The sequence below is a fragment of the Entelurus aequoreus genome, linkage group LG25, assembly GCF_033978785.1.
Source record: "Entelurus aequoreus isolate RoL-2023_Sb linkage group LG25, RoL_Eaeq_v1.1, whole genome shotgun sequence".
Taxonomy (NCBI): domain Eukaryota; kingdom Metazoa; phylum Chordata; class Actinopteri; order Syngnathiformes; family Syngnathidae; genus Entelurus; species Entelurus aequoreus.
In genome coordinates, this window is record NC_084755.1 from 8,895,076 (window position 1) to 8,920,279 (window position 25,204).

The 25,204-nt window shown below is 27.5% G+C and overlaps 3 protein-coding genes across 5 annotated transcripts in view; 2 read left to right on the forward strand and 1 right to left on the reverse strand.

The window, feature by feature from the left end:
* LOC133642596 (dynein heavy chain-like) overlaps positions 1-4,227 on the reverse strand; it is a gene marked incomplete at its 5' end in the record, with an annotated part of 4,686 nt that extends 459 nt beyond the window's left edge. Inside the window, 2 exons of the mRNA XM_062036884.1 lie at positions 2,482-3,080; positions 3,306-4,227. Coding sequence (XP_061892868.1) covers positions 2,482-3,080; positions 3,306-4,227 — 1,521 coding nt within the window. The remainder of the gene's footprint in view (positions 1-2,481; positions 3,081-3,305) is intronic.
* Positions 1-6,832, forward strand: part of tecpr1b (tectonin beta-propeller repeat containing 1b) — a 38,162-nt gene extending 31,330 nt beyond the window's left edge. For all 3 annotated transcript variants that reach the window (XM_062036855.1, XM_062036856.1, XM_062036857.1), the window contains exons 23-26: positions 4,299-4,391; positions 4,461-4,567; positions 4,643-4,762; positions 6,250-6,832. In XM_062036855.1, the coding sequence (XP_061892839.1) occupies positions 4,299-4,391; positions 4,461-4,567; positions 4,643-4,762; positions 6,250-6,396 (467 nt within the window). In that variant the 3' untranslated portion in view covers positions 6,397-6,832. The remainder of the gene's footprint in view (positions 1-4,298; positions 4,392-4,460; positions 4,568-4,642; positions 4,763-6,249) is intronic.
* Positions 6,833-11,779: 4,947 nt separating this feature from the next.
* LOC133642583 (parvalbumin-2-like) overlaps positions 11,780-25,204 on the forward strand; it is a 109,161-nt gene continuing 95,736 nt past the window's right edge. The window contains exon 1 of the mRNA XM_062036859.1: positions 11,780-11,784. The gene's annotated coding sequence lies outside the window, so the exon portion shown is untranslated. The remainder of the gene's footprint in view (positions 11,785-25,204) is intronic.

The following is a 25,204-nucleotide window of genomic DNA, read 5'->3' on the forward strand; positions in this document are numbered from 1 at the left end:
GATACAAGTATTTAATGATATTTAGATACAAGTATTTAATGACATTTAGATACGAGTATTTAATGACATTTAGATACAAGTATTTAATGACATTTAGATACAAGTATTTAATGACATTTAGATACAAGTATTTAATGACATTTAGATACAAGTATTTAATGACATTTAGATACAAGTATTTAATGACATTTAGATACAAGTATTTAATGACTTTTAGATACAAGTATTTAATGACTTTTAGATACGAGTATTTAATGACATGTAGATACGAGTATTTAATGACATGTAGATACGAGTATTTAATGACATGTAGATACGAGTATTTAATGACATGTAGATACAAGTATTTAATGACATTTAGATACAAGTATTTAATGACATTTAGATACAAGTATTTAATGACATTTAGATACAAGTATTTAATGACATTTAGATACAAGTATTTAATGACATTTAGATACAAGTATCTAATGACTTTTAGATACAAGTATTTAATGACTTTTAGATACAAGTATTTAATGACTTTTAGATACAAGTATTTAATGACATTTAGATACAAGTATTTAATGACTTTTAGATACAAGTATTTAATGACATTTAGACACAAGTATTTAATGAATTTTAGATACAAGTATTTAATGACTTTTAGATACAAGTATTTAATGACTTTTAGATACAAGTATTTAATGACTTTTAGATACAAGTATTTAATGACTTTTAGATACAAGTATTTAATGACATGTAGATACAAGTATTTAGTGACATGTAGACACAAGTATTTAATGACATTTAGATACAAGTATTTAATGACTTTTAGACACAAGTATTTAATGACTTTTAGATACAAGTATTTAATGACTTTTAGATACAAGTATTTAATGACTTTTAGATACGAGTATTTAATGACTTTTAGATACGAGTATTTAATGACATTTAGATACGAGTATTTAATGACTTTTAGATACGAGTATTTAATGACTTTTAGATACGAGTATTTAATGACATTTAGATACGAGTATTTAATGACTTTTAGATACGAGTATTTAATTACTTTTAGATACCAGTATTTAATGACATTTAGATACCAGTATTTAATGACATTTAGATACCAGTATTTAATGACATTTAGATACCAGTATTTAATGACATTTAGATACCAGTATTTAATGACATTTAGATACAAGTATTTAATGACATTTAGATACAAGTATTTCAGTGTTTACCATAAACTGCCAAGATACCTGTGGCGGTGGAGGCGTGGCTATGGGCGTGGTCACCATGACATCATCGAGTAATTTGCATAATTTACTACAATGATATGATTTTCTCTAAAAAGCCTCAAAAAATGTATACTTACTAATTAATAACAGTTTTGTTTTAAACGTCCATCCATCCATTTTACAATATAATTACAACACTTTATGTACATATTTATATACAGATTTGAACAATAAGTTATTCACTGAAATATATTTATTAATTTTGGTTCCTCCAAAAAATATATCTTATAAAATATAAAAGCTAAAATGTCTCTTAAAGCTCTGCCCCTTTAATTAGTGCATACTAAATAATTTAACTTTAGCCTACTACTACAACCATATTATTTACCAGCAACATAAAGTGAAACAGAGGCAAAGGTGTCCTGCCACAGTCAGTAACAAATGAACAGAAAACAATAGTGGTGGTAGATAGACACAGAGCTTCATCAAACATCTGATCCACTGAACAAAGAGCTCTCTGACAAAGCTTAACCTATTGTTACTATAACAATCTACAAGGTTAATGTAGGTTGCTTCTCTTTCTTCTTCTTTATTTTTTAATTTTTTTTATTTGTGGCGGATGTAATTCTTTCGTGGCGGGCCGCCACAAATAAATGAATGTGTGGGAAACACTGTATTTAATGACATTTAGATACAAGTATTTAATGACATGTAGATACAAGTATTTAATGACATTTAGATACAAGTATTTAATGACATTTAGATACAAGTATTTAATGACATTTAGATACAAGTATTTAATGACATTTAGATACAAGTATTTAATGACATTTAGATACAAGTATTTAATGACATTTAGATACAAGTATTTAATGACATTTAGATACAAGTATTTAATGACATTTAGATACAAGTATTCAATGACATTTAGATACAAGTATTTAAGGACTTTTAGATACAAGTATTTAAGGACTTTTAGATACAAGTATTTAAGGACTTTTAGATACAAGTATTTAAGGACTTTTAGATACGAGTATTTAAGGACTTTTAGATACGAGTATTTAATGACTTTTAGATACGAGTATTTAATGACATTTAGATACAAGTATTTAATGACTTTTAGATACAAGTATTTAATGACTTTTAGATACAAGTATTTAATGACTTTTAGATACAAGTATTTAATGACTTTTAGATACAAGTATTTAATGACTTTTAGATACAAGTATTTAATGACTTTTAGACACAAGTATTTAATGACATTTAGACACAAGTATTTAATGACATTTAGATACAAGTATTTAATGACATTTAGATACAAGTATTTAATGACATTTAGATACGAGTATTTAATGACATTTAGACACGAGTATTTAATGATATTTAGACACGAGTATTTAATGACATTTAGACACGAGTATTTAATGACATTTAGACACGAGTATTTAATGACATTTAGACACGAGTATTTAATGACATTTAGACACGAGTATTTAATGACATTTAGATACGAGTATTTAATGACTTTTAGATACGAGTATTTAATGACATTTAGATACAAGTATTTAATGACATTTAGATACAAGTATTTAATGACATTTAGATACAAGTATTTAATGACTTTTAGATACAAGTATTTAATGACTTTTAGATACAAGTATTTAATGACTTTTAGATACAAGTATTTAATGACATTTAGATACGAGTATTTAATGACATGTAGATACGAGTATTTAATGACATGTAGATACGAGTATTTAATTACTTTTAGATACGAGTATTTAATGACTTTTAGATACGAGTATTTAATTACTTTTAGATACGAGTATTTAATGACTTTTAGATACGAGTATTTATTGACTTTTAGATACGAGTATTTATTGACTTTTAGATACAAGTATTTAATGACTTTTAGATACAAGTATTTAATGACTTTTAGATACAAGTATTTAATGACTTTTAGATACAAGTATTTAATGACTTTTAGATACAAGTATTTAATGACTTTTAGATACAAGTATTTAATGACTTTTAGATACAAGTATTTAATGACTTTTAGATACAAGTATTTAATGACATTTAGACACGAGTATTTAATGACTTTTAGACACAAGTATTTAATGACTTTTAGATACAAGTATTTAATGACATTTAGATACGAGTATTTAATGACATTTAGATACGAGTATTTAATGACATTTAGATACGAGTATTTAATGACATTTAGATACGAGTATTTAATGACATTTAGATACGAGTATTTAATGACATTTAGATACGAGTATTTAATGACATTTAGATACGAGTATTTAATGACATTTAGATACAAGTATTTAATGACTTTTAGATACAAGTATTTAATGACTTTTAGATACAAGTATTTAATGACTTTTAGATACAAGTATTTAATGACTTTTAGATACAAGTATTTAATGACATGTAGATACGAGTATTTAATGACTTTTAGATACGAGTATTTAATGACTTTTAGATACGAGTATTTAATGACTTTTAGATACAAGTATTTAATGACTTTTAGATACAAGTATTTAATGACTTTTAGATACAAGTATTTAATGACTTTTAGATACAAGTATTTAATGACTTTTAGATACAAGTATTTAATGACTTTTAGATACAAGTATTTAATGACATTTAGATACAAGTATTTAATGATATTTAGATACGAGTATTTAATGATATTTAGACACGAGTATTTAATGATATTTAGACACGAGTATTTAATGATATTTAGACACGAGTATTTAATGACATTTAGACACGAGTATTTAATGACATTTAGATACGAGTATTTAATGACTTTTAGATACGAGTATTTAATGACTTTTAGATACGAGTATTTAATGACTTTTAGATACGAGTATTTAATGACATGTAGATACGAGTATTTAATGACATGTAGACACGAGTATTTAATGACATTTAGATACAAGTATTTAATGACATTTAGATACAAGTATTTAATGACATTTAGATACAAGTATTTTAAAACTCACCACTTTGCTCATGTCATTCTAACATGAACTGTATTGCAATGTGGTCCCTTGCCCCCTACAGGAGAGTGCTGGTACCACATCCCCTCCCCCTCCAGGCAGACCCTGAGACAAGTGTCGGTGGGCCGCACTTCCGTGTTTGCAGTGGATGAAAACTGTACGTGCTCCAAAGTCAACCTTCCATGTTCAACTCCTTGTTACAGTTAGTTCCCTGTGGTCACCTCAGGTAACCTCTGGTACAGACAAGGCCTCACGCCCAGCTACCCTCAGGGGTCCGCATGGGAGCTCATCTCCAACAACGTCACCAAGGTCTCTGTCGGCCCTCTAGACCAGGTCAGGAGCGCCACAACAGGAAGTTCACGCAACTGCAGACGTCGGCTCAATTTATTTATTTTGTTCCTTCCTCAGATGTGGATCATAGCAGACGGAACGCCAGGGTTCCCTGCCGAGACCCCTGGAGCGCTTTGTCACCGACTGGGGGTGGGGCCTATGCAGCCTAAAGGTCAACACTGGGACTACGGTCTAGGGGTATGTGGACAATACCGCGATTAAAGTACAAAACCCCAAAACCAGTGAAGTTGGCATGTTGTGTAAATGGTAAATAAAAACAGAATACAATAAGTTGCAAATCATTTCCAACTTACCGTATTTTCCGCACTATAAGGCGCACCTAAAAACCTCCAATTTTCTCAAAAGCTGACAGTGCGCCTTATAATCCGCTGCGCCTTATTTATGGACCAATATTGCTCGCAACTAGGGGATGCATAACGTAACCCCAGCCTCTACTGTAGCGTCTATTCTATGCGCCTTATAATCCGGTGCGCCTTATATATGAACACAGTTTTAAAATAGGCCATTCATTGCAGGTGCGCCTTATAGTGCGGAAAATACGGTATAGTCAATTGAATAGACTGCAAAGACAAGATATTTCATGTTCACACTGGAAAATATTAGCTCATTTGGAATTTGATGCCTGCAACATGTTTCAAAAAAGCTGGCACAAGTGGCAAGAAAGACTGAGAAGGTTGAGGAATGCTCATCAAAACACTTATTTGGAACATCCCACAGGTGAACAGGCTAATTGGGAACAGGTGGGTGCCATGATTGGGTATAAAAGCAGCTTCCATGAAATGCTCAGTCATTCACAAACAAGGATGGGGCGAGGGTCACCACTTTGTCAACAAATGTGTTAGCAAATTGTTGAACAGTTTAAGAACAACATTTCTCAACGAGCTATTGCAAGGAATTTAGGGGTTTCACCATCTACGGTCCGTAATATCATCAAAAGGTTCAGAGAATCTGGAGATATTACAGACCTTCCATCCTTCAGGCGGTACTGCATCAAAAAGCGACATCAGTGTGTAAAGGATATCACCACATGGGCTCAGGAACACTTCAGAAAACCACTGTCCGTAACTACAGTCGGTCGCTACATCTGTAAGTGCAAGTTAAAACTCTACTATGCAAAGCCACAGCCATTTATCAACAACACCCAGAAACGCCGCCGGCTTCGCTGGGCCCGAGCTCATCCAAGATGGACTAATGCAAAGTGGAAAAGTGTTCTGTGGTCCGACGAGTCCACATTTCAAATAGTTTTTGGAAACTGTGGACGTTGTGTCCTCCGGACCAAAGAGGAAATGAACCATCCGGATTGTTATAGGCGCAAAGTGGAAAAGCCAGCATCTGTGATGGTATGGGGGTGTATTAGTGCCCAAGACATGGGTAACTTACACATCTGTGAAGGCACCATTAATGCTGAAAGGTACATACAGGTTTTGGAGCAACCAAGCAACGTTATCATGGACGCCCCTGCTTATTTCAGCAAGACAAGAGTGCGGGTACTAGACTGGCCTGCCTGTAGTCCAGACCTGTCTCCCATTGAATATGTGTGGCGCATTATGAAGCCTAAAATACCACAACGGAGACCCCCGGACTGTTGAACAACATAAGTGGTTTTGGGTTCAGTAAATAATGACAACTTGTCCTAATACTTTCTGTACTTGTGGTCCCACCAGGGAGGCTGGGAACACGTCAGCGTGAGGGCCAACTCGGTGGAGGCTCCTCGCACTCAGCACCCGCTCCCACCCCCACCTGGACCCTCACAAAGCCCACAACTTCCAAGCAGAGCCAATGGGAACGCAATGGTGGGTGTTTCCGTTTAAGCCCCGCCCTCTTTGTGTGTGCCCGGGTCCTCATTTAGACTACTTGGGGACTGAAGGCTGCACAAAGACAACATTATGTACATTGTTTGTACTTTTAAAGGCTTTGCTGTCGGCTTTCATTCCAAACACAAAAAGGGCACAAAACATTTCTCCTTTGTGTTAGTGTGTAAGTTATTTAATTTAAGTAAGCATGTTATTGATTTTATTCATTTCTTTGTCTCACTTGTGCACGGGGTTTTTTTTTCAAAAATGTGACATATGTATAAAAGCTACAGATAAATTATAAGTGGTGGTAAAAGCAATTAAATGTCCTCCTTATTCTGCAATAATATCGCTAAAAATGAGAAAACATTTTCCTGTTAGCCACAAGTTTTCAAAGGCGACTGACTACTGTTCAACTGAAACTTTATCTTACATTCTAATATGAAATAAAAGACTGAAGAAATATTTGGACTGGACAATGGCGGGGCTACATTTATTTTAGGAAAATTTATTTGAACAAATTAAGTGTTTTTTATCGCATTTTTAAAAAATTAAACTACAAAATGTCCTAAAGAAATTAAAAAAATGCATTGAATCATTCAAAATGAAACCCCCAGTTCAAAAGCTAAATTGCTCGGTTGGTAGAGCAACTTGAGGGTTCCAGGTTCGATCCCCGCTTCCGCCATCCTCGTCACTGCCGTTGTGTCCTCGGGCAAGACACTTTACCCACCTGCTCCCAGTGCCACCCACACTGCTTTAAATGTAACTTAGATATTGGGTTTCACTATGTAAAAGCGCTTTGAGTCACGAGAGAAAAGCGCTATATAAATATAATTCACTTCACTTCACTAAATCAAAATAAAAACAAGTAAACAATACAATTAGAACATATGTAATTGTTTCTTTTGTAATGTTTTTTTACATTCATGTTTTTATTATTAATACAATTTGAACAAAGACAATAAAATAAATTAATTATCGTAAAAATTTTAAAAAGTAAACAATACAATTAGAACATATGTAATTGTTTTTTAATGTTTTTTCCATTCAATTAGAACAAAGACAATAAAATAAATTAATTTATCGTAAAAATTAAAAAAACAAACAAACAATACAATTAGAACATATGTAATTGTTTCTTTTGTAATGTTTTTTCCATTCATGTTTTTATTATTAATACAATTTGAACAAAGACAATAAAATAAATTAACTATCGTAAAAATTTAAAAAAGTAAACAATACTATTAGAACATATGTAATTGTTTGTTTTTTAATGTTATTTCCATTTTTTTTAATTATTAATACAATTAGAACAAAGACAATAAAATAAATTATCGTAAAAATTTTAAAAAGTAAACAATACAATTAAACATATGTAATTGTTTCTTTTTTTAATGTTTTTTCCATTCATTTTTTTATTATTAATACAATTTGAACAAAGACAATAAAATAAATTAATTATCGTAAACATTTTAAAAAGTAAACAATACAATTAGAACATATGTAATTGTTTGTTTTTTAATGTTTTTTCCATTCATTTTTTTATTATTAATACAATTAGAACAAAGACAATAAAATAAATTAATTTATCGTAAAAATTAAAAAAACAAACAAACAATACAATTAGAACATATGTAATTGTTTGTTTTTTAATGTTTTTTCCATTCATTTTTTTTTATTATTAATACAATTAATACAAAGACAATAAAATTAATTATCGTAAAAATTTAAAAAAGTCAACAATGCAATTAAACATATGTAATTGTTTGTTTTTTAATGTTTTTTCCATTTATTTTTTTATTATTAATACAATTACAACAGGAAATAAAATTAATTATCGTAAAAATTTAAAAAAGTAAAGAATGCAATTAAACATATGTAATTGTGTGTTTTTTAATGTTTTTTCCATTCATTTTTTATTATTAATACAATTAGAACAAAGACAATAAAATACATTAATTATCGTAAACATTTAAAAAAGTAAACAATGCAATTAAACATATGTAATTGTTTGTTTTTTAATGTTATTTCCTTTTTTTTTTTTTATTAATACAATTAGAACAAAGACAATAAAATAAATTATCGTAAAAATTTAAAAAAGTAAACAATACAATTAGAACATATGTAATTGTTTGTTTTTTAATGTTTTTTCCATTCATTTTTTATTATTATTAATACAATTTGAACAAAGACAATAAAATAAATTAATTATCGTAAACATTTTAAAAAGTAAACAATACAATTAGAACATATGTAATTGTTTGTTTTTTAATGTTTTTTCCATTCATTTTTTTATTATTAATACAATTAGAACAAAGACAATAAAATAAATTAATTTATCGTAAAAATTAAAAAAACAAACAAACAATACAATTAGAACATATGTAATTGTTTGTTTTTTAATGTTTTTTCCATTCATTTTTTTTATTATTAATACAATTAATACAAAGACAATAAAATTAATTATCGTAAAAATTTAAAAAAGTCAACAATGCAATTAAACATATGTAATTGTTTGTTTTTTAATGTTTTTTCCATTTATTTTTTTATTATTAATACAATTTGAACAAAGACAATAAATTAATTATCGTAAAAATTTAAAAAAGTAAACAATACAATTAGAACATATGTATTGTTTGTTTTTTAATGTTTTTTCCATTCATTTTTTTAATTAATACAATTAGAACAAAGACAATAAAATGAATTATCGTAAAAATTTTAAAAAAGTAAACAATGCAATTAAACATATGTAATTGTTTGTTTTTTAATGTTTTTTCCATTCATTTTTTTATTATTAATAAAATTTGAACAAAGACAATAAAATAAATTAATTATCTTAAAAATTTTAAAAAGTAAACAATACAATTAGAACATATGTAATTGTGTGTTTTTTAATGTTTTTTCCATTCATTTTTTTATTATTAATACAATTAGAACAAAGACAATAAAATAAATTAATTTATCGTAAAAATTAAAAAAACAAACAAACAATACAATTAGAACATATGTAATTGTTTGTTTTTTAATGTTTTTTCCATTCATTTTTTTATTATTAATACAATTAGAACAAAGACAATAAAATTAATTATCGTAAACATTTAAAAAAGTCAACAATGCAATTAAACAAATGTAATTGTTTGTTTTTTAATGTTTTTTCCATTCATTTTTTTATTATTAATACAATTAGAACAAAGATAATAAAATAAATTAATTATCGTAAAAATTTAAAAATGTAAACAATACAATTAGAACATATGTAATTGTTTGTTTTTTAATGTTTTTTCCATGTATTTTTTTTATTATTAATACAATTAGAACAAAGACAATAAAATTAATTTATTTATCGTAAAAATTTAAAAAAGTAAATACAATTAGAACATATGTAATTGTTTGTTTTTTAATGTTTTTTTCCATTCCTTTTTTTATTATTAATACAATTAGAACAAAGACAATTAAATTAATTATCGTAAAAATTTTAAAAAGTCAACAATGCAATTAAACATATGTAATTGTTTGTTTTTTAATGTTTTTTCCATTCATTTTTTTATTATTAATACAATTTGAACAAAGACAATAAAATTAATTATCGTAAAAATTTAAAAAAGTCAACAATGCAATTAAACATATGTAACTGTTTGTTTTTTAATGTTTTTTCCATTCATTTTTTTATTATTAATACAATTAGAACAAAGACAATAAAATAAATTAATTTATCGTAAAAATAAAAAAAAACAAACAAACAATACAATTAGAACATATGTAATTGTTTGTTTTTTTAATGTTTTTTCCATTCATTTTTTTTTATTATTAATACAATTAGAACAAGGACAATAAAATTAATTATCGTAAAAATGTAAAAAAGTCAACAATGCAATTAAACATATGTAACTGTTTGTTTTTTAATGTTTTTTCCATTCATTTTTTTATTATTAATACAATTAGAACAAAGACAATAAAATTAATTATCGTAAAAATTTTAAAAAGTCAACAATGCAATTAAACATATGTAACTGTTTGTTTTTAATGTTTTTTCCATTCATTTTTTTATTATTAATACAATTAGAACAAAGACAATAAAATAAATTAATTTATCGTAAAAAATTTAAAAAGTAAACAATACAATTAGAACATATGTAATTGTGTGTTTTTTAATGTTTTTTCCATTCATTTTTTATTATTAATACAATTAGAACAAAGACAATAAAATACATTAATTATCGTAAACATTTAAAAAAGTAAACAATGCAATTAAACATATGTAATTGTTTGTTTTTTAGTGTTATTTCCATTTTTTTTAATTATTAATACAATTAGAACAAAGACAATAAAATAAATTATCGTAAAAATTTAAAAAAGTAAACAATACAATTAAACATATGTAATTGTTTCTTCTTTTAATGTTTTTTCCATTCATTTTTTTATTATTAATACAATTTGAACAAAGACAATAAAATAAATTAATTATCGTAAACATTTAAAAAAGTAAACAATACAATTAGAACATATGTAATTGTTTGTTTTTTAATGTTTTTTCCATTCATTTTTTTTTTATTATTAATACAATTTGAACAAAGACAATAAAATAAATTAATTATCGTAAAAATTTAAAAAAGTAAACAATACAATTAGAACATATGTAATTGTTTGTTTTTTAATGTTTTTTCCATTCATTTTTTTATTATTAATACAATTAGAACAAAGACAATAAAATAAATTAATTTATCGTAAAAATTAAAAAAACAAACAAACAATACAATTAGAACATATGTAATTGTTTGTTTTTTAATGTTTTTTCCATTCATTTTTTTTATTATTAATACAATTAATACAAAGACAATAAAATTAATTATCGTAAAAATTTAAAAAAGTCAACAATGCAATTAAACATATTTAATTGTTTGTTTTTTAATGTTTTTTCCATTCATTTTTTAAATTATTAATACAATTAGAACAAAGACAATGAAATGAATTATCGTAAAAATTTTAAAAAAGTAAACAATGCAATTAAACATATGTAATTGTTTGTTTTTTAATGTTTTTTCCATTCATTTTTTTATTATTAATAAAATTTGAACAAAGACAATAAAATAAATTAATTATCGTAAAAATTTAAAAAAATTTCTCAGCAGGAAACCGATGGTTTGTACAGTCCGGGTAGGGGACAGGACTCTGTCCCAGGTGGAGGAGTTTAAGTATCTCGGGGTCTTGTTCACGAGTGAGGGAAAGATGGAGAAGGAAATCAGCCGGAGAATCGGAGCAGCTGGGACAGTATTGCAGTCTCTCTGCCGCACTGTTGTGACGAAACGGGAGCTGAGCCAGAAGGCAAAGCTCTCGGTCTACCGAGCTATCTACATTCCTACTCTCACCTATGGTCATGAAGTGTGGGTAATGACCGAAAGAATAAGATCGCGGATACAAGCGGCCGAAATGAGTTTCCTCAGAAGGGTGGCTGGCATCTCCCTTAGAGATAGGGTGAGAAGTGCAGTCACCCGAGAGAGACTCGGAGTAGAGCCGCTGCTCCTTCGCTTGGAAAGGAGCCAGCTTAGGTGGTTCGGGCATCTCGTGCGGATGCCTCACGAGCGTCTCCCTAGGGAGGTCCTCGTTACACGTCCCACTGGGAGGAGGCCCCGCGGCAGGCCAAGGACCAGATGGGGGGATTACATCTCCTCTCTGGCCTGGGAACGCTTCGGGATTCCCCAGGAGGAAGTCGCAAATGTTGCTCTGGAGAGGGAAGTCTGGGGGTCTTTGCTGGAGCTGCTGTCCCCGCGACCCGATTCCGGATAAGCGGTTGAAGATGGATGGAAAAATTTAAAAAAGTAAACAATACAATTAGAACATATGTAATTGTGTGTTTTTTAATGTTTTTTCCATTCATTTTTTTTATTATTAATACAATTAGAACAAAGACAATAAAATAAATTAATTTATCGTAAAAATTAAAAAAACAAAACAAACAATACAATTAGAACATATGTAATTGTTTGTTTTTTAATGTTTTTTCCATTCATTTTTTTATTATTAATACAATTAGAACAAAGACAATAAAATTAATTATCGTAAACATTTAAAAAAGTCAACAATGCAATTAAACGAATGTAATTGTTTGTTTTTTAATGTTTTTTCCATTCATTTTTTTATTATTAATACAATTAGAACAAAGATAATAAAATAAATTAATTATCGTAAAAATTTAAAAATGTAAACAATACAATTAGAACATATGTAATTGTTTGTTTTTTAATGTTTTTTCCATTTATTTTTTTTATTATTAATACAATTAGAACAAAGACAATAAAATAAATTAGTTTATCGTAAAAATTTAAAAAAGTAAATACAATTAGAACATATGTAATTGTTTGTTTTTTAATGTTTTTTCCATTCCTTTTTTTATTATTAATACAATTAGAACAAAGACAATAAAATGAATTATCGTAAAAATTTAAAAAAGTCAACAATGCAATTAAACATATGTAACTGTTTGTTGTTTAATGTTTTTTCCATTCATTGTTTTATTATTAATACAATTAGAACAAAGACAATACAATTATTTATCGTAAAAATTTTAAAAAGTCAACAATACAATTAGAACATATGTATTGCTTGTTTTTTAATGTTTTTTCCATTCATTTTTTTATTATTAATACAATTAGAACAAAGACAATAAAATAAATTATCGTAAAAATTTAAAAAAGTCAACAATGCAATTAGAACATATGTATTGTTTGTTTTTTAATGTTTTTTCCATTCATTTTTTTATTATTAATACAATTAGAACAAAGACAATAAAATAAATTAATTTATCGTAAAAATTTAAAAAACAAACAAACAATACAATTAGAACATATGTAATTGTTTGTTTTTTAATGTTTTTTCCATTAATTTTTTTATTATTAATACAATTAGAACAAAGACAATAAAATAAATTAATTTATCGTAAAAATTTTAAAAAGTAAATACAATTAGAACATATGTAATTGTTTGTTTTTTAATGTTTTTTCCATTCCTTTTTTTTATTATTAATACAATTAGAACAAAGACAATAAAATAAATTAATTTATCGTAAAAAATTTAAAAAGTAAACAATACAATTAGAACATATGTAATTGTTTGTTTTTTAATGTTTATTCCATTCATTTTTTTATTATTAATACAATTTGAACAAAGACAATAAAATAAATTATCGTAAAAATTTAAAAAAGTAAACAATACAATTAGAACATATGTAATTGTTTCTTTTGTAATGTTTTTTCCATTCATGTTTTTATTATTAATACAATTTGAACAAAGACAATAAAATAAATTAATTATCGTAAAAAAGTAAACAATACAATTAGAACATATGTAATTGTTTGTTTTTTAATGTTTTTTCCATTCATTTTTTATTATTAATACAATTAGAACAAAGACAATAAAATAAATTAATTTATCGTAAAAATTTAAAAAAGTAAACAATACAATTAGAACATATGTAATTGTTTGTTTTTTAATGTTTTTTCCATTCATTTTTTTATTATTAATACAATTAGAACAAAGACAATATAATTAATTATCGTAAACATTTTAAAAAAGTCAACAATGCAATTAGAACATATGTAATTGTTTGTTTTTTAATGTTTTTTCCATTCATTTTTTTATTATTAATACAATTAGAACAAAGACAATAAAATAAATTATCGTAAAAATTTAAAAAAGTAAACAATACAATTAGAACATATGTAATTGTTTGTTTTTTAATGTTTATTCCATTCATTTTTTTATTATTAATACAATTTGAACAAAGACAATAAAATAAATTATCGTAAAAATTTAAAAAAGTAAACAATACAATTAGAACATATGTAATTGTTTCTTTGGTAATGTTTTTTCCATTCATGTTTTTATATTAATACAATTTGAACAAAGACAATAAAATAAATTAATTATCGTAAAAAAGTAAACAATACAATTAGAACATATGTAATTGTTTGTTTTTTAATGTTTTTTCCATTCATTTTTTATTATTAATACAATTAGAACAAAGACAATAAAATAAATTAATTTATCGTAAAAATTTAAAAAAGTAAACAATACAATTAGAACATATGTAATTGTTTGTTTTTTAATGTTTTTTCCATTCATTTTTTTATTATTAATACAATTAGAACAAAGACAATAAAATAAATTAATTTATCGTAAAAATTTAAAAAAGTAAACAATACAATTAGAACATATGTAATTGTTTGTTTTTTAATGTTTTTTCCATTCATTTTTTTATTATTAATACAATTAGAACAAAGACAATAAAATTAATTATCGTAAAAATTTAAAAAAGTCAACATTGCAATTAAACATATGTAACTGTTTGTTTTTTAATGTTTTTTCCATTCATTTTTTTATTATTAATACAATTAGAACAAAGACAATAAAATAAATTAATTTATCGTAAAAATAAAAAAAACAAACAAACAATACAATTAGAACATATGTAATTGTTTGTTTTTTAATGTTTTTTCCATTCATTTTTTTTATTATTAATACAATTAGAACAAAGACAATAAAATTAATTATCGTAAAAATTTTAAAAGTCAACAATGCAATTAAACATATGTAACTGTTTGTTTTTTAATGTTTTTTCCATTCATTTTTTTATTATTAATACAATTAGAACAAAGACAATAAAATTAATTATCGTAAAAATTTAAAAAAGTCAACAACACAATTAGAACATATGTAATTGTTTGTTTTTTAATGTTTTTTCCATTCATTTTTTTATTATTAATACAATTAGAACAAAGACAATAAAATAAATTAATTTATCGTAAAAAATTTAAAAAGTAAACAATACAATTAGAACATATGTAATTGTTTGTTTTTTAATGTTTATTCCATTCATTTTTTTTTATTATTAATACAATTTGAACAAAGACAATAAAATAAATTATCGTAAAAATTTAAAAAAATAAACAATACAATTAGAACATATGTAATTGTTTCTTTTGTAATGTTTTTCCATTCATGTTTTTATTATTAATACAATTTGAACAAAGACAATAAAATAAATTAATTATCGTAAAAAAGTAAACAATACAATTAGAACATATGTAATTGTTTGTTTTTTAATGTTTTTTCCATTCATTTTTTTTATTATTAATACAATTAGAACAAAGACAATAAAATAAATTAATTTATCGTAAAAATTTAAAAAAGTAAACAATACAATTAGAACATATGTAATTGTTTGTTTTTTAATGTTTTTTCCATTCATTTTTTTATTATTAATACAATTAGAACAAAGACAATAAAATGAATTATCGTAAAAATTTAAAAAAGTCAACAATGCAATTAAACATATGTAACTGTTTGTTTTTTAATGTTTTTTCCATTCATTTTTTTATTATTAATACAATTAGAACAAGGACAATAAAATTAATTATCGTAAAAATTTAAAAAAGTCAACAATGCAATTAAACATATGTAACTGTTTGTTTTTTAATGTTTTTTCCATTCATTTTTTTATTATTAATACAATTAGAACAAAGACAATAAAATAAATTAATTTATCGTAAAAATTAAAAAAACAAACAAACAATACAATTAAACATATGTAATTGTTTGTTTTTTAATGTTTTTTCCATTCATTTTTTTTATTATTAATACAATTAGAACAAGGACAATAAAATTAATTATCGTAAAAATTTAAAAAAGTCAACAATGCAATTAAACATATGTAACTGTTTGTTTTTTAATGTTTTTTCCATTCATTTTTTTATTATTAATACAATTAGAACAAAGACAATAAAATAAATTAATTTATCGTAAAAATTAAAAAAATAAACAAACAATACAATTAGAACATATGTAATTGTTTGTTTTTTAATGTTTTTTCCATTCATTTTTTTTATTATTAATACAATTAGAACAAAGACAATAAAATTAATTATCGTAAAAATTTAAAAAAGTCAACAATGCAATTAAACATATGTAACTGTTTGTTTTTTAATGTTTTTTCCTTTCATTTTTTTTATTATTAATACAATTAGAACAAAGACAATAAAATTAATTATCGTAAAAATTTTAAAAAGTCAACAACACAATTAGAACATATGTAATTGTTTGTTTTTTAATGTTTTTTCCATTCATTTTTTTATTATTAATACAATTAGAACAAAGACAATAAAATTAATTAATTTATCGTAAAAAATTTTAAAAGTAAACAATACAATTAGAACATATGTAATTGTTTGTTTTTTAATGTTTATTCCATTCATTTTTTTATTATTAATACAATTAGAACAAAGACAATAAAATTAATTAATTTATCGTAAAAAATTTAAAAAGTAAACAATACAATTAGAACATATGTAATTGTTTGTTTTTTAATGTTTATTCCATTCATTTTTTTTATTATTAATACAATTTGAACAAAGACAATAAAATAAATTATCGTAAAAATTTAAAAAAGTAAACAATACAATTAGAACATATGTAATTGTTTCTTTTGTAATGTTTTTTCCATTCATGTTTTTATTATTAATACAATTTGAACAAAGACAATAAAATAAATTAATTATCGTAAAAAAGTAAACAATACAATTAGAACATATGTAATTGTTTGTTTTTTAATGTTTTTTCCATTCATTTTTTTATTATTAATACAATTAGAACAAAGACAATAAAATTATCGTAAAAATTTTAAAAAGTCAACAATGCAATTAAACATATGTAACTGTTTGTTTTTTAATGTTTTTTCCATTCATTTTTTTTATTATTAATACAATTAGAACAAAGACAATACAATTAATTATCGTAAAAATTTAAAAAAGTCAACAACACAATTAGAACATATGAAATTGTTTGTTTTTTAATGTTTTTTCCATTCATGTTTTTACTATTAATACAATTAGAACAAAAACAATAAAATAAATTAATTTATCGTAAAAAATTTAAAAAGTAAACAATACAATTAGAACATATGTAATTGTTTTGTTTTTTAATGTTTATTCCATTCATTTTTTTATTATTAATACAATTTGAACAAAGACAATAAAATAAATTATCGTAAAAATTTAAAAAAGTAAACAATACAATTAGAACATATGTAATTGTTTCTTTTGTAATGTTTTTTCCATTCATGTTTTTATTATTAATACAATTTGAACAAAGACAATAAAATAAATTAATTATCGTAAAAAAGTAAACAATACAATTAGAACATATGTAATTGTTTGTTTTTTAATGTTTTTTCCATTCATTTTTTATTATTAATACAATTAGAACAAAGACAATAAAATTAATTATCGTAAAAATTTTAAAAAGTCAACAATGCAATTAAACATATGTAATTGTTTGTTTTTTAATGTTTTTTCCATTCATTTTTTTTATTATTAATACAATTTGAACAAAGACAATAGAATAAATAAATTATCGTAAAAATTTAAAAATGTAAACAATACAATTAGAACATATGTAATTGTTTGTTTTTTAATGTTTTTTTCCATTTATTTTTTTATTATTAATACAATTAGAACAAAGACAATAAAATAAATTAATTTATCGTAAAAATTTAAAAAAGTAAATACAATTAGAACATATGTAATTGTTTGTTTTTTAATGTTTTTTCCATTCCTTTTTTTATTATTAATACAATTAGAACAAAGACAATAAAATTAATTATCGTAAAAATTTTAAAAAGTCAACAATGCAATTAAACATATGTAATTGTTTGTTTTTTAATGTTTTTTCCATTCATTTTTTTATTATTAATACAATTTGAACAAACACAATAAATTTAATTATCGTAAAAATTTAAAAAAGTCAACAATGCAATTAAACATATGTAACTGTTTGTTTTTTAATGTTTTTTCCATTCATTTTTTTATTATTAATACAATTAGAACAAAGACAATAAAATATATTAATTTATCGTAAAAATTAAAAAAAACCAAAAAAAACAATACAATTAGAACATATGTAATTGTTTGTTTTTTAATGTTTTTTCCATTCATTTTTTTTATTATTAATACAATTAGAACAAGGACAATAAAATTAATTATCGTAAAAATGTAAAAAAGTCAACAATGCAATTAAACATATGTAACTGTTTGTTTTTTAATGTTTTTTCCATTCATTTTTTTATTATTAATACAATTAGAACAAAGACAATAAAATTAATTATCGTAAAAATTTAAAAAAGTCAACAACACAATTAGAACATATGTAATTGTTTGTTTTTTAATGTTTTTTCCATTCATTTTTTTATTATTAATACAATTAGAACAAAGACAATAAAATTAATTATCGTAAAAATTTAAAAAAGTCAACATTGCAATTAAACATATGTAACTGTTTGTTTTTTAATGTTTTTTCCATTCATTTTTTTATTATTAATACAATTAGAACAAAGACAATAAAATAAATTAATTTATCGTAAAAATAAAAAAAACAAACAAACAATACAATTAGAACATATGTAATTGTTTGTTTTTTAATGTTTTTTCCATTCATTTTTTTTATTATTAATACAATTAGAACAAAGACAATAAAATTAATTATCGTAAAAATTTTAAAAGTCAACAATGCAATTAAACATATGTAACTGTTTGTTTTTTAATGTTTTTTCCATTCATCCATCCATCCATCTTCAACCGCTTATCCGGAATCGGGTCGCGGGGACAGCAGCTCCAGCAAAGACCCCCAGACTTCCCTCTCCAGAGCAACATTTGCGACTTCCTCCTGGGGAATTCCGAAGCGTTCCCAGGCCAGAGAGGAGATGTAATCCCCCCATCTGGTCCTTGGCCTGCCGCGGGGCCTCCTCCCAGTGGGACGTGCAACGAGGACCTCCCTAGGGAGACGCTCGTGAGGCATCCGCACGAGATGCCCGAACCACCTAAGCTGGCTCCTTTCCAAGCGAAGGAGCAGCGGCTCTACTCCGAGTCTCTCTCGGGTGACTGCACTTCTCACCCTATCTCTAAGGGAGATGCCAGCCACCCTTCTGAGGAAACTCATTTCGGCCGCTTGTAGCCGCGATCTTATTCTTTCGGTCATTACCCACACTTCATGACCATAGGTGAGAGTAGGAATGTAGATAGCTCGGTAGACCGAGAGCTTTGCCTTCTGGCTCAGCTCCCGTTTCGTCACAACAGTGCGGCAGAGAGACTGCAATACTGCCCCAGCTGCTCCGATTCTCCGGCTGATTTCCTTCTCCATCTTTCCCTCACTCGTGAACAAGACCCCGAGATACTTAAACTCCTCCACCTGGGACAGAGTCCTGTCCCCTACCCGGACTGTACAAACCATCGGTTTCCTGCTGAGAACCATGGCCTCAGATTTGGAGATGCTGATCCTCATTCCAGCCGCTGAACACTCGGCTGCGAACCGATCCAGTGAGAGCTGAAGGTCACGAACCGAAGGTGCCATCAGGACCACATCATCTGCAAACAGCAGTGATGCAACCTTTAGCCCCCCGAGACGTATACCCTCTCCGCCATGGCCACGACTCCGCCTAGAAATCCTGTCCATGAAAATCACAAACAGGATAGGTGACAGAGCGCAGCCCTGGCGGAGACCAACCCCCACTGGAAACGGATCCGACTTACATCCAAGCACCCGGACACAACTCTCGCTTTGGTTGTACAGAGATTGGATGGCCCTCAGCAGGGTTCCCCTCACTCCGTACTCCCTCAGCACCTCCCACAAGATCTCCCGAGGGACGCGGTCATACGCCTTCTCCAAATCCACAAAACACATGTAGACTGGATAGGCATACTCCCAGGCCCTCTCCAGGATTCCCGCAAGCGTAAAGAGTTGGTCAGTTGTTCCACGACCAGGACGGAATCCACATTGCTCCTCTTGAATCTGAGGTTCGACTATCGGCCGGACCCTCCTTTCCAGTACCTTGGCGTAAACTTTCCCAGGGAGGCTGAGTAGTGTGATACCCCTGTAATTAGCACACACCCTCTGGTCCCCCTTTTTGAAAAGGGGAACCACCACCCCAGTCTGCCACTCCCTCGGCACTGTCCCAGACTTCCACGCAATGTTGAAAAGGCGTATCAACCAAGACAGCCCATCAACACCCAGAGCCTTCAGCATTTCTGGACGGATCTCGTCAACCCCCGGAGCTTTGCCACCGTGGAGTTGTCTAACTACCTCAGTGACTTCACTCCGAGAGATCGACGTCGATCCCCCATCATCCTCAGGCCCTGCTCCTATCAGGGAGGGTGTGTCTGATGTAGTTGGGTTCAGGAGTTCCTCAAAGTGCTCTTTCCAACGCCCCACGACTTCCTCACTTGAAGTCAGCAAAGTCCCATCCTTGCCGTACACAGCTTGGATGGTTCCCTGCTTCCCCCTCCTGAGGTGCCGTATGGTCTTCCAGAACAGCTTTGGTGCCGCCCGATAGTCCTTCTCCATGGATTCCCCGAACTGCTCCCACACCCTCTGCTTAGCCTCGTCCACAGCCACGGCCGCTGCCCTTCGGGCCCGTCGGTACCTTGCAACTGCCTCCGGAGTCCCCTGGGATAACATACCCCGGTAGGACTCCTTCTTCAGTCGGACGGCTTCCCTGACCACCACTGTCCACCAGGGTGTTCGAGGGTTACCGCCCCTTGAGGCACCTAAGACCTTCTGGCCACAGCTCGCATCTGCAGCTTTAGCAATAGAGGCTTTGAACATTGCCCATTCCTGTTCAATGTCCCCAACCTCCACAGGGATGGCAGAGAAGTCCCGCCGGAGGTGGGAGTTGAAGTCCTTCCGGACAGAGGACTCCTCCAAACGTTCCCAGTTCACCCGCACTACACGCTTGGGTTTGCCAGGTCTGTCCAGAGGTTTCCCCCGCCATCTAACCCAACTCACCACCAGATGGTGATCAGTTGACAGTTCAGCCCCTCTCTTCACCCGAGTGTCCAAAACATACGGCCTCAGATCAGCTGATACGATTACAAAATCGATCATTGATCTTTGGCCTAGGGTGCTCTGGTACCAGGTACACCTATGAGCATCCTTATGCTTGAACATGGTGTTTGTTATCGCAAGTCCGTGACTAGCACAGAAGTCCAGTAACAATCCACCACTCAGGTTCAGATCAGGGAGACCGTTCCTCCCAATCACGCCAGTCCAAGTATCACTGTCATTGCCCACGTGCGCGTTGAAGTCCCCCAGCAAGACTATGGAATCCCCTACCGGCGCCCCATACAGGACCCCATGCAAGGTATCCAAGAAGGCTGAATACTCTGAACTCCTGTTTGGTGCGTATGTACAAACAACAGTCAGAGTTTTCCCCCCTCCAACCCTAAGGCGAAGGGAGGCGACCCTCTTGTCCACTGGGGTGAACTCCAACGTACAGGCACTCAGCCGGGGACTCGTGAGTATCCCCACACCCGCCTGTGCCCTCACACCCTGAGCAACTCCAGAAGTGAACAAGGTCCATCCCTTGTCCAGGAGTGTGGTTTCAGAGCCCTTGCTATGCGTAGAGGTAAGCCCCACCAGATCCAACCGGTAGTGCTCCACCTCCCGCACCAGCTCAGGCTCCTTCCCCACCAGCGTAGAGACGTTCCACGTCCCGAAAGTCAGCCTCTGCTGCCCCGAATTGGTCCGTCCGGAGCCTCCACTTTCACCGCCATCCACTTGGCAGCGCACCCGACCCCACTGGTTCCGACCGCGGGTGGTGGGCCCACGTGGCAGAGAAGATGGTGTGTCCACGTAGCTTCTTCGGGCTGTGCCCGGCCGGGCTCCGTGGCAAGCCCGGCCACCAGGCGCTCGCTGACGAGCCCTACCTCCGGGCCTAGCTCCGGAGGAGGGCCCCGGGCTTCCTCCGGGCCGGGTAACGCATCCTCTTTTAGTATAGTTCATGGGGGGTATCGTAACCCTGATGGGGGGGGCATTCGGGTGCTACACCTTGCCCAAGGGTGACCCGGAACTATGTAAGGCAGGGGCGTTCAACTCCCTGAGGCTTAATACAAGCCCACATACCATGTTTTTTCCATTCATTTTTTTATTATTAATACAATTAGAACAAAGACAATAAAATTAATTATCGTAAAAATTTAAAAAAGTCAACAACACAATTAGAACATATGTAATTGTTTGTTTTTTAATGTTTTTTCCATTCATTTTTTTATTATTAATACAATTAGAACAAAGACAATAAAATAAATTAATTTATCGTAAAAAATTTAAAAAGTAAACAATACAATTAGAACATATGTAATTGTTTGTTTTTTAATGTTTATTCCATTCATTTTTTTTTATTATTAATACAATTTGAACAAAGACAATAAAATAAATTATCGTAAAAATTTAAAAAAATAAACAATACAATTAGAACATATGTAATTGTTTCTTTTGTAATGTTTTTCCATTCATGTTTTTATTATTAATACAATTTGAACAAAGACAATAAAATAAATTAATTATCGTAAAAAAGTAAACAATACAATTAGAACATATGTAATTGTTTGTTTTTTAATGTTTTTTCCATTCATTTTTTTTATTATTAATACAATTAGAACAAAGACAATAAAATAAATTAATTTATCGTAAAAATTTAAAAAAGTAAACAATACAATTAGAACATATGTAATTGTTTGTTTTTTAATGTTTTTTCCATTCATTTTTTTATTATTAATACAATTAGAACAAAGACAATAAAATGAATTATCGTAAAAATTTAAAAAAGTCAACAATGCAATTAAACATATGTAACTGTTTGTTTTTTAATGTTTTTTCCATTCATTTTTTTATTATTAATACAATTAGAACAAGGACAATAAAATTAATTATCGTAAAAATTTAAAAAAGTCAACAATGCAATTAAACATATGTAACTGTTTGTTTTTTAATGTTTTTTCCATTCATTTTTTTATTATTAATACAATTAGAACAAAGACAATAAAATAAATTAATTTATCGTAAAAATTAAAAAAACAAACAAACAATACAATTAAACATATGTAATTGTTTGTTTTTTAATGTTTTTTCCATTCATTTTTTTTATTATTAATACAATTAGAACAAGGACAATAAAATTAATTATCGTAAAAATTTAAAAAAGTCAACAATGCAATTAAACATATGTAACTGTTTGTTTTTTAATGTTTTTTCCATTCATTTTTTTATTATTAATACAATTAGAACAAAGACAATAAAATAAATTAATTTATCGTAAAAATTAAAAAAATAAACAAACAATACAATTAGAACATATGTAATTGTTTGTTTTTTAATGTTTTTTCCATTCATTTTTTTTATTATTAATACAATTAGAACAAAGACAATAAAATTAATTATCGTAAAAATTTAAAAAAGTCAACAATGCAATTAAACATATGTAACTGTTTGTTTTTTAATGTTTTTTCCTTTCATTTTTTTTATTATTAATACAATTAGAACAAAGACAATAAAATTAATTATCGTAAAAATTTTAAAAAGTCAACAACACAATTAGAACATATGTAATTGTTTGTTTTTTAATGTTTTTTCCATTCATTTTTTTATTATTAATACAATTAGAACAAAGACAATAAAATTAATTAATTTATCGTAAAAAATTTAAAAAGTAAACAATACAATTAGAACATATGTAATTGTTTGTTTTTTAATGTTTATTCCATTCATTTTTTTATTATTAATACAATTAGAACAAAGACAATAAAATTAATTAATTTATCGTAAAAAATTTAAAAAGTAAACAATACAATTAGAACATATGTAATTGTTTGTTTTTTAATGTTTATTCCATTCATTTTTTTATTATTAATACAATTTGAACAAAGACAATAAAATAAATTATCGTAAAAATTTAAAAAAGTAAACAATACAATTAGAACATATGTAATTGTTTCTTTTGTAATGTTTTTTCCATTCATGTTTTTATTATTAATACAATTTGAACAAAGACAATAAAATAAATTAATTATCGTAAAAAAGTAAACAATACAATTAGAACATATGTAATTGTTTGTTTTTTAATGTTTTTTCCATTCATTTTTTTATTATTAATACAATTAGAACAAAGACAATAAAATTATCGTAAAAATTTTAAAAAGTCAACAATGCAATTAAACATATGTAACTGTTTGTTTTTTAATGTTTTTTCCATTCATTTTTTATTATTAATACAATTAGAACAAAGACAATACAATTAATTATCGTAAAAATTTAAAAAAGTCAACAACACAATTAGAACATATGAAATTGTTTGTTTTTTAATGTTTTTTCCATTCATGTTTTTACTATTAATACAATTAGAACAAAAACAATAAAATAAATTAATTTATCGTAAAAAATTTAAAAAGTAAACAATACAATTAGAACATATGTAATTGTTTTGTTTTTTAATGTTTATTCCATTCATTTTTTTATTATTAATACAATTTGAACAAAGACAATAAAATAAATTATCGTAAAAATTTAAAAAAGTAAACAATACAATTAGAACATATGTAATTGTTTCTTTTGTAATGTTTTTTCCATTCATGTTTTTATTATTAATACAATTTGAACAAAGACAATAAAATAAATTAATTATCGTAAAAAAGTAAACAATACAATTAGAACATATGTAATTGTTTGTTTTTTAATGTTTTTTCCATTCATTTTTTATTATTAATACAATTAGAACAAAGACAATAAAATTAATTATCGTAAAAATTTTAAAAAGTCAACAATGCAATTAAACATATGTAATTGTTTGTTTTTTAATGTTTTTTCCATTCATTTTTTTTATTATTAATACAATTTGAACAAAGACAATAGAATAAATAAATTATCGTAAAAATTTAAAAATGTAAACAATACAATTAGAACATATGTAATTGTTTGTTTTTTAATGTTTTTTTCCATTTATTTTTTTATT